The sequence below is a fragment of the Zootoca vivipara genome, chromosome 3 (genome assembly GCF_963506605.1).
Source record: "Zootoca vivipara chromosome 3, rZooViv1.1, whole genome shotgun sequence".
Taxonomy (NCBI): Eukaryota; Metazoa; Chordata; class Lepidosauria; order Squamata; family Lacertidae; genus Zootoca; species Zootoca vivipara.
In genome coordinates, this window is record NC_083278.1 from 67,018,393 (window position 1) to 67,033,964 (window position 15,572).

Consider the following 15,572-nt stretch of genomic DNA (forward strand, 5'->3'; position numbering starts at 1 on the left):
TGTGAATTTCTCGTGCAAACCTCGTTGATTTTATTGTATGTAACTGATCTTCACATGGAAAGAAATATGCCCACAGATCTGCCCTTTGTTGAAATGTGTCATTCTTGTCGGTCGAGCGTCATGTGGAGCGTCACTGGAGCTCCCGTTTGTGGAACAAATTAGTGGATTGGGTTGTGGAGCTGTGTATCCTGTTAATGCCCCAAAATTGTGCATCCACACAAGAACCCATGGCAGTACTATTTCCCTGCTCTCATCGGCCATTCCGAAATAGACTTGGTAACAGGCATAGTTCAAGTCATCTTCCAAGTTGCAGTACATTATCATATTCAGTGTCCTGACAGGAGAGGGAAGATTCTCTAATTAGCTGTAGATATTTTTCAGTGTCAGAGAGATGCCTGTCAACTAGCATAATTGAGCACCATCCGCTTGATTTTAGGCTATTGCTGATTCTGCATGAGTTTCAAAGAAAACACTGTGCTCCTTGCTGCAGTTGTAGCTCGGCTATTGCTTGTAGGATATCCTAGAAATGATTGACAGTTGTAATTGGGATTTGGTTTCTGAAACTTTTTTTTTAATGGGGCCTGTGTTGACAGATGAAATCTATGGAAACAGTTTGATTTCCACCGTGATTGATAGCTGCAACTGCTCTGATTCCAGCGATATTGAACTGAGCGATGACTGGGCTGCAAAAAAGTCTCCCAAAATCACTCGAGCTAGCAAATCACCCAAACTTCCCAGGTAATCATTTTGGTATTTTCAAAACTCCACCTTCCTTTTTCTCCTGGGTCTTTGAATTCCTTTTTTATGCTGAGAGGGCTCCCTATACACTTAGAACAAAGGGGAACCTTTTCATACAGGCATCAGAAACGGGCTGCTTCAGAAATGTTAGGGTTCTTTTTGCTGTGAAACATTATTAAGGCCCTTAGAGTTCTCCTCTGTGATTAGCTACAAGCATAATGCAGACATAATCCCCCTATAGTTCTGGTGTCCTGTCCCTGACAGTTTCAAATATTTAACAGCATATAACAGTGCAGGGTACTTGTTAGGTTCTTTGCTTGCTACTAGTGAGTGTTTTAAGCAGAGTTCTATATTGTGTGTGTGTGTGTGCGTGCGTGCGTGCGTGGGCACGTGCGCACACGTGCATGGTGCAAAAAATAATAATCAAATCCTGTGATTAGGATAAGACCACCCACTTGGATTTTAATTTGTTGACTTAGTTTACATACCATGTCCTGCTTCCAAGATTTGCTTTTCAAAAATTTGGAATAATTGGCAAACACTGAGAAAATCATTGTTTCGGGGTAAATTCTAGGTATATAGTGTGGGCAATGACCAGTGAATGATAACAACCCAGGGTGCTGAAGTTCCACCCCCGGACCATTGTATTCTACTATATACCGGTATCCTAGATATATATCAACATAAAAAAATCTACAACAATCTCCCTCCCTCCCTCCCTCCCTCCCTCCCTCCCTCCCTCCCTCTCTCTCTCTCCCTCTCTCTCTCTCTCTGCTCAGACTTTTGAGAGCAAGGTTCCAGATTTGCTACTGGTGCTCGGAGAGTTTTGTTTCCCCTTCTGCTTGGCTCCCTTCCCTGAGAAACATGTTCTCTAAGCACTATTCTGCTCTCTGCTTATGGGAAACTGTGGTCTGAGTTGTGTATTTTGATCCATGTGGGGCTGGGCCACATGACCCTTTTTCAATTCCAGCTTATTAATAATAGTAATAGTAATGGTGGTAGTAGTAGTAGTAGTAGTAATTTATTTATACCCCTCCCATCTGGCTGGGTTTCCCCAGCCACTCTGGGCAGCTCCCAACCAAATATTAAAAACACAATACAGCATTAAACATAAAAAACTTCCCTAAACAGGGCTGCCTTTTGATGTTTCTAAAAGGTGAGTGATGCTTCTCCAAAGCTCACAGCACCAGCCATGTGCATTGTGTCGGAGAAATAATGCCCTAGTTCTTTCCAAACAGCTGTTGTCCCTGTGATGCTCTTTAGCAGGGTATTAAGCCCGATGCTCTGGTTTGATGCATAGGCATAAGCCTATTATGATCCTTAGCTCCTGAACCTGGAGACAGGCCAGCAAGGGAGAAAAATGTTTTCCTTACCAATTATTAAAATAGAACCACTTTTCTAGTACAAAAATCCCATGGGACTTCATATGTTATCTTTCTGTTTACCATTTAGCCAGAACTGGAGATGCTGGGCAAAGTGTCCTTGGATTATCTAGTATGTTAGGTTGAAGACAGATATGACATCTTTTATAGGAGTGGGCCAGTCTGAAATGCTCGTTCTGCATTCGGTCCCAATGCCACTCGCCTTTCCAGAGTCATTCTACAAAAGTTTGCAAGTATGAGACAGAAAGCAGTTATGCCAATTGACAGGCACCATGTAACATCACCAAGAAACCTCCCTCCAATCCTCAGGTCCCTTTTGCATTTAAAGTTACCATTTTAATTAATAAGGGACATGAACATCCTTGCAGTTTTTTTCCGGGGGGGGGGGGGGCAGGGAGGAAACCTATACAAGTCTGATGGCTGAGCCAGGGTGTGCTGTTCATTGGTGTGGCTGTCTGTCATCCCATTTGCAATGTCAGACTTCATGAAGATTGAAGGATGCCCTGTGAACTCTTTTCATATTAACCATACTTTTGAATCGTAAACCTTGTTAGCATCCCCCTCCCACCTAAATTTGGGTTCCGCATTCTCTTTTTGTACAGAGAGACAGAGAGTACCTATTTGTGCCTGCCTCATTATTGTCATTTTTGTTTTGTATGCAGAATTAATATAGAAGCTCGCAAATCTCCAAAGTTGTCACGAGCTGCTCAGGAGATATCAAGATCTCCCAGGCTACCGATAAGGAAGCCTTCCATAGGTTCACCAAGCCTAACTCGTAGAGAGTTTCCTTTGGATGATATCACTCAGGTACTGCATGGCTATCTCATTATCTACCAAAAACAGAGGCACCATGTCTCTGAATACCGGTTGTTAAGGTACAACAATGGGAGAGCCCTCTTGCCCCCAGGTCCTGTTTGTGGACTTCCCATAGGCATCCGGTTGGCCACTGTGAGAACATGATGCTGGACTAAATGGGCCTCTGGCCTGATCCAGCATGCCCTTCTTACTTACTTCACTCTTTTTCATTGGTAGAATTGCCCTTGTCAATGTGAAGATAGAAATAATCATACCGACTGACCTAACAGGACTATTGTAAGAATAACTAAGTTAATGTATGTGAATACTATATAAATGCTTGTCGTCGTTCTGTCATACCTTTTTATTGCAGCACAACTACCTTGCTCAGGTCACGTCAAATATCTGGGGAACCAAATTCAAAATTGTGGGTTTGGCTGCTTTCCTACCAACCAATCTTGGTGCAGGTAAATTAACTCTTTAAGAACTGTCCTCATTTCACACCCTTCCTGACCAGAAAAAAGTGTGCAAATATTCTTTAACGGTAGTTACAAGTTTTGCATCTAATTTAGTCATGGAGTTGTAAGCCATGAAACAGTTTGGACTGTTTCTGTGGCATCTTCTACTGGGTCAAAACTCCATAGAAGTGGTGCTTAAAAGGATACTGTCCCTAATTGTGGGAGTATACCAGAAAAAACATTCCATGTAGGGAGAAATTCCTTCTGCTCCAGAGCCTATTTCATTGCCATGTTAAGGATAGACTTTATATCTGTTTGTTTGTTTGATAAATAAATCACATCTGTAGCTCTTTTGATTCTCCCCACTTGCTTTTGAAGGAGTGGTCATGTTTGTATTCCTCATCCACATGGTTTCCCAGTAGTCCAGACACTGACCAAGCCTAAACTTGCTTAATTTCAATAATTGAATGAAATGATACTAGACCTTTTGCTTAGAGACTTCTTCAGTTATGAAAAAATACATAAATAGAAAGTCCTTCCGGATACTTGTATATTTTTGTCTTTGTGTGTCATCACTGGGAAACCTTGTTTGCCTGTTATCTTCCCAGTGCATGTACATACAACAAAATGTAGTTGTGTGAGCTTGTCACATGCAGTCATCCAAATATTGCATCCTCTTTCTTAAATAGACATGATTTCCATGTAGGAGTTTTGTCATGGTTGAAGTCCCTCTAACTGGCTGATTCCTTTGGTAATGCTGGACCCTCCCTTTGTATTTTCTGCACCACAGATATTTTCTTTCTTCCCTTTCCTTGCATCCTTTTTGTAGTTATCTATAAAACCAGCTTGCTGCATCTCCAGCCCAGGCAAATGACGATATACCTTCCAGAAGTGCGGAAGATTTCCATGGACTATATAAACCTGCCTGTCTTCAACCCCAATGTTTTTAGCGAAGATGAAGATGATTTGCCAGGTGAGATTGAGCTGATTGTCTGAAATTTTATGAAACTCTGTAAGAAGATTGACCCTCCTTGGAATTAAAAGCCCAAGGCACATGAGTCCATTCCGTGTTTTGCAAGATATCCTTGTTGTGGTGGAGAGGCCAAATTGGAGCTTGATCTTTGACTTCCATTTTGTAGTCTGTGGTGAGGCTGGGAACTCCAAAATAGGACTTGAAAGACCTGTGTACTTCTGGTGTTGTCATTGGGAGCCTGGTAGAGCCTAGAGGGCTCCCTGTGCCCTTCGCAACCTATGTGGGGCGTTCCCTACCATCCTGCCCCTGCTCTGTGTTGTGAACAGTGCATTCAAGATCAGGGGAGCTGGAAGGCCTCAGGCACTGGTGTACATACATGGTGCCTTCTTCTCTGACTTCTGAAAGGAATGTGAAGTTGAAAAGGGTGGTGAGGGACAGTGCAGGCTGCTGGGGTGGAGGGGTGTTTCTTGGCTCCGACAAGTTTCTGATGACATAGCTGAGAGCTCAAAAGGGCCTATTGACAATTCATACTTAATCTGTAAGCCGCAGCAGCAGCAACCACCACCATTAGTTTAGATGTCCAGTGGATATTCTTTTTAATTAATCCATTTTAAATGGGTCAGTTATGAATTTGATCCCTAGAGAGTCCATTAATCCCCTGAGAAGAGGCATTTGTTAAATTGGGAATTAAATTATGAGGCTTCAGTATTAACCGCATTATAGAAATCTGCAAGCGGATTGACACAAGCAAACAATCAAAAGACCTGGAGTGATGTAGAGGCACTCATAATTGAAAAGGTTCAATCCCCAATGGTGGCTTAATTGCACAACCTTAGAGTGGCAGGAATCCATCATGGTGCCTGGGAATTGAGGCTGCAGTGGTAGCCAGAAGCATTCACAAATGTCAACAGGTGAACAGGTTGTATTCTCTCCTCGGAGTCACATTGGGTTACTGTCATTCATGCCTTCATAACTGCTTGCTTTTCCACCCACTTGCATCAAAGAGTCTGGTTTAACAGAATGGCAGAACACTAGATTGTTCTTGTTTCTTCTGAGATAAAGGTCTGATACAGATACAGTGTTGACTTCCTGCTAACTGTGGTCAACAAATTGGAAGCCAAACCCTCCTCTTTCTGGGGCAAATTCCCTCTCCTTTGTTATGACGGAGCAATTTGTTGGCTCCAATGCTTACCACTATTAAGTCTAGCCAGGATTTCCCTTAAACCAGGTTCTTGAACTGAGGACCATGGAGAAAGAGAGACTTACCCCAAGGAGGTAAGGCTTTGTGGAGGGACTGCATGTTCTCAGATCTGTCTCTTAATACCCTTACTGTAGTGAGGTGGGAGATAATATTACTGACCTATTGTGACAGCACAAGTACAAAAGTTAAATAATCAGTATTTAACAAATGATTCCAATACCTTTAAAATGGAAAGTAATGCTATAGATGGCAGAATTAATTTAGTACTGTATATCTCTTTTGGATGAAGGCTGCGATGCTGTATTCTAATACTCATGTCTTTTTGTCTCAGTGACTGGAACATCTGGAGTTCCCGAGAACAACCCACCTTGCACCGTAAACATCCCGATTGCTCCTATTCACAGCTCAGCACAAGCAATGTCACCAACACAGAGCATTGGGCTGGTTCAGTCTTTGCTGGCCAATCAGAATGTACAGCTGGACGTCCTCGCCAATCAGACAACCGCTGTGGCAGCGGCGGACCACGTGACTGACAACGCAGTCCACTACCCAATCCCAAGCAGGTATTCCAACCCAGGCCAAGTGATCTTTGGAGGAGTTGAAATGGGGCGCATCATCCAGGCACCCCCTCAGCTCCCCCTGCCGCCCCAGGGCGCAATCCAGATGGCAATTGTGGACCACAGAGATGGGGACAGAGACCACGAACACCTCCAGAAGGCTAAGATGTTGCGCCCAGTGCCACAGGCGGCTGAAGGAGAAGCATCCGTCTTCAGCACTGCCCAGGAAATTCAGATGAACAAAATGAATCCTCCCCCTCCGTACCCTGGGACCATACCAGCAGCTCCCACCACAGCCCCTCCTCCTCCTCCGGTACCTCCCCAACCTCCCATAGATCTCTGCTTGAAAAAGGGAGATTTCCCCCTTTATTCCACAGGGCATTATCAAACCCCTCTGGGCTATGAAAGAATCACCACCTTTGACAGCAGCGGGAATGTGGAGGAAGTTTGCCGGCCTCGTACGCGGATGCTGTGCGCCCAGAACACTTATACTCTGCCAGGGCCTGGCAGCTCCGCCACTTTAAGGATCACTTCCTCGGAGAAGAAGATTCAGCAGCCTTGTACCAGCGCCACCCTGAACAGGCTCACGGTGCCGCGCTACTCCATTCCAACCGGGGATCCGCCACCTTACCCGGAGATCGCGGCCCAGCTGTCTCAAGGTCGCGGTATGGCCCAGAGATTGGACAACAGCATAATCCATGCCACTCTGCGGCGGAACAGCAGAGAGGCAGCACTGAAAATGGCCCAGCTGGTCGACAGCCAGAGAGCCACTCTGCAGCTCCCCCCAAAACTGAAGAGCAACATTGTGGCAGCCCAGTACCAGCAGAGGGTGCCGACGGCACTCTACACCTGCAGCCAGTGCAGCAGTGGCAATGGCAACAACGGTGGCGGCGGTGGCGGCAGTGGCAACCCTAATAGTGGAAGTGGGAATATGAGTGGCATCAACGGTAACAGCAGCACGTCCAGCATGAACAGCATGAGACCAGACATGACAACCGGGAGCAGCTCTCAGCACAGCTCGGTCATCGCACACTCCGTCAGTACTTCGCCCCTGGCCTCCCAGTCCTCTTACAATTTGCTGAGCCCGCTGGACAACTCTCGTGAACGGACAGATTATGTGAACTCTGCCTTCATGGAGGATGAAGCTCTTTCTCAGCACTGCCCTGTGGAGAAACCGGTGCGCCACATGCCTGTGGCCATGGCTGAGCCAGGCATTGGTGTCAAAAGACCACCCCCCTATCAGTGGGAACCAATGGTGGGTGAGGAGATATGGGTCCCTCAAGAAAGGACAGCTCCGAGTACTTTGCCTCACCCTGCCAAACCTTCCCCCCTAGTCATTGGCCAAACTCAGCACCTGGAAATATCCCGAGCACCGTTTGTTTCCCCCAGATCTCCAACCAGTCCTACTGCCACTTTCCAGATGAGCTACGGGGTTGGAGCCCCATACTTGGGGAACTACGGTGTTCCTCCCCCTCCCCCTCCTCTTCTTCAGGGAATACAGGTCCCCTGTTCTCCCAAAGAAGCTTTGGCCCCACCCCAGATTGCACAACAGGAGCCAACGGTTGTGCTTCAGCCAGGTTACCCCTCCAACCTCGCTTACTGCCCTTTACCCCCCCTGTACCCTGGAAATAGCACTTGCTCGAGTTTACAGCTGCCACCAATGGCCTTGCACCCGTGGAATTCCTACAGCACATGCCCACCTGCAGCGCAGAGCACCCAAGGCACTCTGCCCCCCAAGGCGTTGCTGGTGGTGGAGAAGCCTGTCATGTCTCCACCACCACCGCCGCCAGTGGAACCTCAAGGCCACGCGGGCACAGATGCGATGGCGGAGACAGCAGACAACTTCCAAGAAGTCCTGTCCTTGACTGAGAGCCCCGTGCCTCAGCGGACAGACAAGTTTGGGAAGAAGAATCGGAAGCGCCTGGATAGCCGAGCGGATGAAGGGAATATGCAGGCTATTACGGAGGGAAAGGTCAAGAAGGAAGCAAGGACGACTCTAACCGACTTCAACTCGCTGATATCCAGCCCTAGGCTGGGCAGGGAGAAGAAGAAGGTCAAAAGTCAAAAGGACCAGTTGAAGTCCAAAAAACTGAACAAGATGAACGAATTTCAGGACAGCTCAGAAAGTGAGCCTGAACTGTTTATTAGTGGGGATGAGCTAATGAACCAGAGCCAGGGCAGTAAAAAGGGGTGGAAAACGAAAAGGAACTTGAGAACAGCCAGTGAACTGGATGAGTTTAAGTGCCGGAAAGCCAACGAAAAGGAGGACGGGCGGCTGGGAAGCCAGGGCTTTGTGTACGTGATGGCTAACAAGCAGCCCTTGTGGAATGAGGCAACCCAAGTCTATCAGCTGGACTTTGGAGGGAGAGTGACCCAAGAATCTGCAAAAAACTTCCAGATTGAGCTGGAAGGGAGACAGGTAGGATTACAAGTCGGAAATTCCAGGCTGCTTCTTGTGATAGGCCTTGACATGTGTGCCAGAGGAACAGGGCTGGCCCAAGACTTTGTGCCTCTGGTGCGAGTGCTGCCACTGCCAACTCCTCTCCCCCCCCCCTCCCCAGCTTTGTAAGTTTTGCTGCTGCTAACATGGTGGCAGAACTAGCCATCTCCCCCCACCCCTATTTTCTGCCTTGCTCTGGGGAAAGGGGTCCTTCTGTTAGGCATTCTGGGCGAGGTGGCCTTGGAAAGTGCCTGCACCACTACCACTTTGTCTCAGTGGCCAGTTAAAGGTTTCAAATCACTAGTAAATTAACTATTTTTTAAAGTCCAGCTGTTGTGGCAAAGCAGTGTTAGGGCAGGCACTCTTCCCGTTCACCTCACTCAGAATACTTTGCTCTAAGGAAGGACCCCCTTCAATGTGAGGCATGAGGATGAGGCAAGCGCTCTGGAAAGCTCAAAGCAACTGGGTGGTTGGGTAGTGGTGACAGCTGGGTGGATGGACTGGTGAAACAAGTGAGTGAGAACCTGGGGACAGTAATTTGCCACCCCCTACTGCCACCACCAGAAACAGTTGCCCCAGTTTGCTTTCTTCAGGAATGCTGGCCCTGCAAATGCAGTATGATGCGACTTCTTTCAAATAGACACACCTTCTTGCAGATTAATTTGCAGAAAATAGTGGCATGTGAAAGGCCTGGTGCAAACAGGATCCTGATCCCTTATCCTTTGGGTGGCCAATATCTGCCCAAGGCGTTGGACATACGTTTGTGTAACATCTGTAGAGCATTTGTCTCTGTCACAATGTCAGAGGTGCCCAAATACTGAATACGATCCATACAGAGGTTGCCTTTGAGATACATGCAACTTCTCTGCAGCATAAAAATCTTGACTGTATAAACCCAAAGCTATTCTATTCCACCAAGAAGAGGTTTGACAGTAGCTGCTTATAATTGTGGCTTCTGTGCCTCAGAACACCTATAACAGATTATGGGATATTTTAAATGTCACTAGAAACATATGAACCCAATGAACATAGAAATATGATGTTATCTTCAGCTGATGTCATACCACAGATGCGCATTTCACATGAAAATAATACAATGTGAGAACAGCCTTTTGGTCCTGAGACTGCACTCTATCATGATCACAAGAGTAATACAACAACCAACCAACCCACCAACTAACCAACCCACCCAGTGTCAAAGGTCATGAGAGTCTGAAAAACAAGCAACAGTAATGTATGTGTAAGGCGAAAGTGATGGGGGGATATATGAACTTTAAACCCTGGCCATTATTTTCAGTCTCTTAGAGCGGGTATAGCGAATTTGTGGCCTTCCAAATGTTGTTGGACTACTACTCCCATTGTCCCTGACCATTCACAATGCTGACTGGGGCTCATGGGAGTTGGAGTCCAAGAGCATCTCAAGAGTCATCAGTTCCCCAGTCCTGCTGCTGCTGCAGTGTAGAAAAACGGGTGCATTCTATAGCAAAGATGTATGAAAGGAGGTGCAAAACATTGTACAAACCTTAGACAGCTTTTATTTTCTGGGATCCAGGATTGGAATGGCACTTTTGCTAGCTCTGCTTCGTTGTGTAATTTTGCAGTCTCCCTGATCCACCAGGAGGCTGAGCAGACAAGTCACTGTAGATTCGATTGTGATATCTATAGGTTATTTTGGGATTGTAGTCATGTTGCATTGGCGTTGTCCAAGAACAACCAAGATCCACCAGAACATAACGGCTCCAGTCTGCTGAAAATCATGGAAAATTCCTGTTGTGCTGATAGGATCTCCTCAGAATATTCAACCTCATTAATCATTGTGGGCTCTGAACTTTCCCTATGAAAATAGGCGAAGCCAGTGCTATTTTTCTAGAAAAAGAGGCGCCAGAACTCACCCTGAACACCTCCCTCATTCTCTTAGATGGAGCCCACCAGAGAGGTGCCAGAACTGAGTTCCTCTGGGCAGAGCCACTTTCCAAGTGAAATGCAGCTCCCATATGAGGCAAGAAGTTGTGAAATCACCCCCTCCTTGCTTTAATGGGCCAATTTTCATATTTAACTGCTGCTTGATTTCTTGTTTAACTTTACCAACTTTTCCTCTTCTTTATTCCCCCCCCCCCAACAACTTTCTCCTCCAGGTCATGCAGTTTGGGAGGATCGATGGCAATGCTTACATTTTGGACTTTCAATATCCATTTTCAGCGGTGCAGGCCTTTGCAGTGGCTCTGGCTAATGTGACTCAGCGCCTCAAATGAAAAAGAGAAAAAGACCAGAGAGGGGGAGGGAGAGAAACCCTGATAAATCTTTCTCATAAGGGCCAACCCACGAAGGCCTGGTAGAGACGTGCAAAGGATTCTGCAAGTAAAGAAGAAAGTGCAACTGGAAGAAAAGAGCCTCCGAGTGCCCAAAGGAGGGCATCAACTTTAAACATTATCGGGGATGGGGTGGGGATTCTGTGGTTTGGGATTTCTTTTATTTGAATCAACATATGTGCTGGTTTCTTCAGGGCAAGCCAAGGAGGAGAGCTATTCAGTGTTATGTTGGGAAATGTGGCTTTTGGCTTGTTGTGGCGGTTCTTCTGTGTTTGCTGCAAAAAAGAAAAAGAAAAAAAAAGCTGATGTAAGCTGATAGAAGGATTTTAAAAGACTGCCCTTCGTTTTCTTTCATTCTTTTATAGACTGCCTTATACCATGCTGTTCTTTTTAAAGCAGGGAATGCAACTTTCTTTTCCCCTGGACCACTTTGTACTATTTTCATCAATAGTAACAGCAAAAAAGAAAAAAAAAGAACAACAAAAATGCTATAATATACTTGAAGACACATGTTTCTTCTCTGATAACTGAGCACTGTGGGCACCATGGAGGTTTTTCAGAACCCATACCTAGTTTCCAAAATGTTATTCAAAAGAAAAACAGAGCTGTTACCTTTTGGATGGCTTGCAAAAGACGGCCTGATCAGCACGTAATGCTAAGACAGATGGTGACATAGCTTGAATGAGCAAGTGTGCAGCTACAGAGAGCAAAAGTTGTGGCCACTTCACTCCTCCCCTGCTGCTCCTGTGATACCCAGAGCAAAGCCATGGTTTGGCTTAATGTTGCATGTGAACCTGGGCTCTTGGTTTGTCCTACCTCCAAATAAACCATGAGCTGTAAGCAAGGTTTTTTTCTTGGTAAATCATTAGTTTGGATTGATACCAATGCTATCACTCAGCAAGGCCTGAAATGGGAATCATTATGACAAATCCCCTAGGTTCACGAAGAACGAAAGAAAGAGGAAGGAAGGAAGATGAAAAAGTGACAAACCCCAATACGGTCCCACAATATATGAGGAATCTTTAATAAAAGTGTCAGTTGTCTGATGCATTTCAGTAGAAACGTTCCTTGGGGTCACGAGAATATTATTTTGTTGGAATAACGTAGCAGGAAGACGTGTTTCCCTGGTGGAGAATTTTAACAAAATGAGATTCTGTGTGTCAGGGACTCTGTGTCCCAGAGGTAGCTTTCTACATAAATGCATTGGGCAAGTGACATGTTTATGTCAGTTTCCTCATCTATCTTGGCACCTTTAATCTTTTTGCTGCACTTCTTGACCATGACACCTTCCCCATGGAAACTAGCAGCCTAAGACATTCAGCGTTGGAATTTTTGATTGCAACCTTAGAAAAATATTCACCCTTCCTTTGCTCACAGGCTTATTTGACTTTAATTCTCCACACACACAATGATACAGAGCGTGGTTTCTCAAAGGTGGCCACCAAGATCTTTTGTGTGCATTTGCTTGATTGATTCCATTGATTCTTCTATATGAAACAGGCTGCAATCAAGAAAAAACTGAGACGATAATGTGCATACACACACGATTGGTGGAGTGCATTCTCTCATTTCACTTGCACGGGATAACATGAGAAGTAATAAAACACTTGGATGGAATCGGCAACCCCTTCTGGCACAGAGCCTGTAGACAACTGAATGGCCAAGTGTCCCCTCCATTGCTTCCTAATCAATAGCATGCAGTACAGTACAGTAGGTTAACCCTTAATGCAGCGTTCCCAGAATGTTGACATTTTCTTTGGCTACACTTTCCATCCAGTAGCGGTTGTTGGGGTTGGACAGAGCTGTGGAGTTGCCCTCCTGTTGCTGACATTGCTGCAGCTTACCTGGCCTGCGGGCTAAGGGCTGTGTGGATGTACCTGTGAGAATGTCCATTTGGCTCTACAGGTTTGTCTACAAGGCCCTAACCTCACTGCTGGCTGCCTCCAGACACATCCAGGTAAGTTGCAGTGACGCCAGTGTTCAGAGGGCAGCTCCACTACACTACACCAGCCGCTACTACTGCAGTCAGAGCTAAAGACTAGCTTGAGAGTCACCAGGATAGTGGAAAGGCTAATTAGGAATATGTAACTCTCCAGAGAATTCTGGTCCGGATTATTCCATAAGTGTGAGAAATGTCTCTTGATTTAGAATGTGAAATGGAGCTTTTAAGTTCAGGTCTATATATAAAAGTTATATGGCATTTAGGAGAACAGCATTTAGCAGCGCTACATATCCTAGAAACACACTTAGAACATTTCATCTAAAACATTTCAAAATAAAACCAGGGGAGAAAAATCAACATGTTCGCAGCTGGCATCAGCATCTGACATCTTTACGCAGCTGCCATGGCACACTGATGATGCTTGCTCTGGGCTTTTCTTTAAAAGAAATTCTGGTCTGATTCTCTGAGCACTGCCAGGCACCTGGATTTAGCCACCCTTCTCATTTCCCACAATGCCCCCCAACTTAATTGTTCTTGAGCATTGTGGGAAATTAAAAGGTAGCTAGATCTAAGTGACTAGCACTGCTACCACTGTCAGGCAAGTCCACTAGGACCTACTGACAGCAGACTGGTGCCACTAGAAGACGCTGCCCAGTGCCTTTTCAAATTTGGAGTTGGCCCTGAACATGTTAATCTGGAACCCTATAGAGAAAATAAAGCAAATATAAAGAGAAATAAATATAGAAGCATAGTATCCTTGCAAAGTGGAGTACAAACAAAGATAATTAAGAATAGATGCCAGCTGTGTAAAATCAATCTGAATCAGTAGGAAGGTTTACACAGGTCACTGTGTGGTGAAAATGTCTCCAGACTGTTACTAGAATGAAACAAGCTCTGTGATCCTCTCCTGGCTGTAATTGATGCTTATAATACATGTCTGTGAGAATTTCCCCAATATATTGTCTTAAAAGACATTATCTTTTATGGGTTTTTTTTGGTCTTCTTAAACTTGAATTATATTATTTATAAGGAAACCTTGGGAATACAGAACCCAGGCCTAACTAACATTTCATTTGAAGGGAAGTCTTGGAAGATGTATAGAAAAATTAAAATATTGGTGCTGTGGCTTGTTTTTGTTGTGTTCGTGAAATGAAAGGCAAGACCAACTAACCTAGTAAGAAGACAAAATGATGGAATCAAAAGGGCCATATTTGCTTTTTGTGTTAAACTCTGCAGCCTTAGCCTCCAGCTCATGTGAGCAAGGTTGATTCCCTTACATCTCTGCAAAATTGAATTGGATCCAGTGGTCTACCAAAACAGAACCCAGTGCCTTTTGGAGACTGATTATTAGGCCATGCTGGTGCTGCAGCAGAATCTCAGCTGATTGAATAGTAGAACTGGCTTTTGAGACTCAAGGTGTACATTTAAAGTCACATGATGCAGCAACTTGGTTGAAGCTAAGGTTTGATCAGTGCTTGCATGGGGAACCCTATATATACTGTCTTGAATGTACATGGAAGAAAGGTGGAGTGTAAAGAGTGGGATATAAATTAAATATATAAATCCTGGTTTCCTGCAGCGAACAGTATAGCATCTTGTGCAGGGAAAATATTTTTAAGGCCCATGTCCCTCATACTTTCCCCTTCTAGTATCTTTTAAGAGCTTTGAATAGAAGTGGTTTGTGTGTGTTTGCCTGAAGACCAGATGGAGTCTTTGTGATGGCAATATAATCTGACATAGAGTTCGTGTACCAGCTTTGAAGAGCTTTGCATTTGACACTGCAACGTTTTGCATCTTTGGCCATTTACTCCCCTGCTTTCTCAAGGGCATTTCATACACTGTATAAAATCCAACCTAAGTCTGCCCGACAAAGGTATATTTGGGAGGGAGTCATAACTCCCTGTCAAGTGGGCCTGTATAATACCTGTGTTTTCCATTTGCAGGTTACATTTTTGGATGTGCACCAAAATGAAATGTGAGAAGTGGCTCTCACAAGCAACTGAAAAGATAAGAGTAGGAGAAAGTTATGTTAGAGCTGGTCCTTATATTGAACAGACTGATCACATGTGGCAGTGGCTTATAGAGTTGAGTGTGCTGGAATATATCCTTTTCCAGTCCTTCCAGCACTTTTGGGTACAACTGGAATTTTCTTCCCTGCCTTGTCATGTAACTTCTATCAGGGCAAGACAGCCATAGCAGTCAGCAGCTGGCCAAATCCTCTTGTCCATTGTCCCTTCCTCTCTACAAGAGTGATGGGACATGCTAAATATGTCATTTGGAATGTTAATAGTTTATGAGGAACTTATAAAAAGTAATACTTTCCAGAATATTATTGGAAGAATTGGCTAAAATGGATACATTTTAAGATTGCATTCCATGTTATGCAGCAATTGTTGTTTCACACCAAAAATTATTGGGATGGAGGGAGAGAGAAATCTGATGCAAACCTTTTAATAAATTTGATTTCTGTTTAAACCAATGCATACAACCCAAAAGATTGTAATCTGATCGAGGTGTTCTGGAGAGTTAGGAAGGTCTTCACTTGTTGAATGTTTGTCTTTATAAATGGCTAACTGAAAGAGGCATTGAAATAGCGTGTTAAGATGAAATGGATAAAAATATTAGAAGATGCTTGTATTTCCAGTGTTTTGTTAAAATAGTGCTCAATGAGCTCATGTCATAATCACCATTGTTCTTGTCATTTCAGGTCCGTTTCTCTTTTCTTTTGTTTCCATTTGGTCTTCCGTTCTAATTTTCCCTACTCCCCTCTCAGTCTG

At 44.7% G+C, this 15,572-nt stretch overlaps 1 protein-coding gene across 2 annotated transcripts in view; it reads left to right on the top strand.

Annotated features, from left to right (window-relative positions):
* Positions 1-13,140, top strand: part of TULP4 (TUB like protein 4) — a 95,254-nt gene extending 82,114 nt beyond the window's left edge. For both annotated transcript variants that reach the window (XM_035108641.2, XM_035108643.2), the window contains exons 10-15: positions 594-738; positions 2,783-2,927; positions 3,289-3,382; positions 4,203-4,346; positions 5,879-8,523; positions 10,680-13,140. In XM_035108641.2, coding sequence (XP_034964532.2) covers positions 594-738; positions 2,783-2,927; positions 3,289-3,382; positions 4,203-4,346; positions 5,879-8,523; positions 10,680-10,796 — 3,290 coding nt within the window. In that variant the 3' untranslated portion in view covers positions 10,797-13,140. The remainder of the gene's footprint in view (positions 1-593; positions 739-2,782; positions 2,928-3,288; positions 3,383-4,202; positions 4,347-5,878; positions 8,524-10,679) is intronic.
* The last annotated feature ends 2,432 nt before the right edge of the window (positions 13,141-15,572 follow it).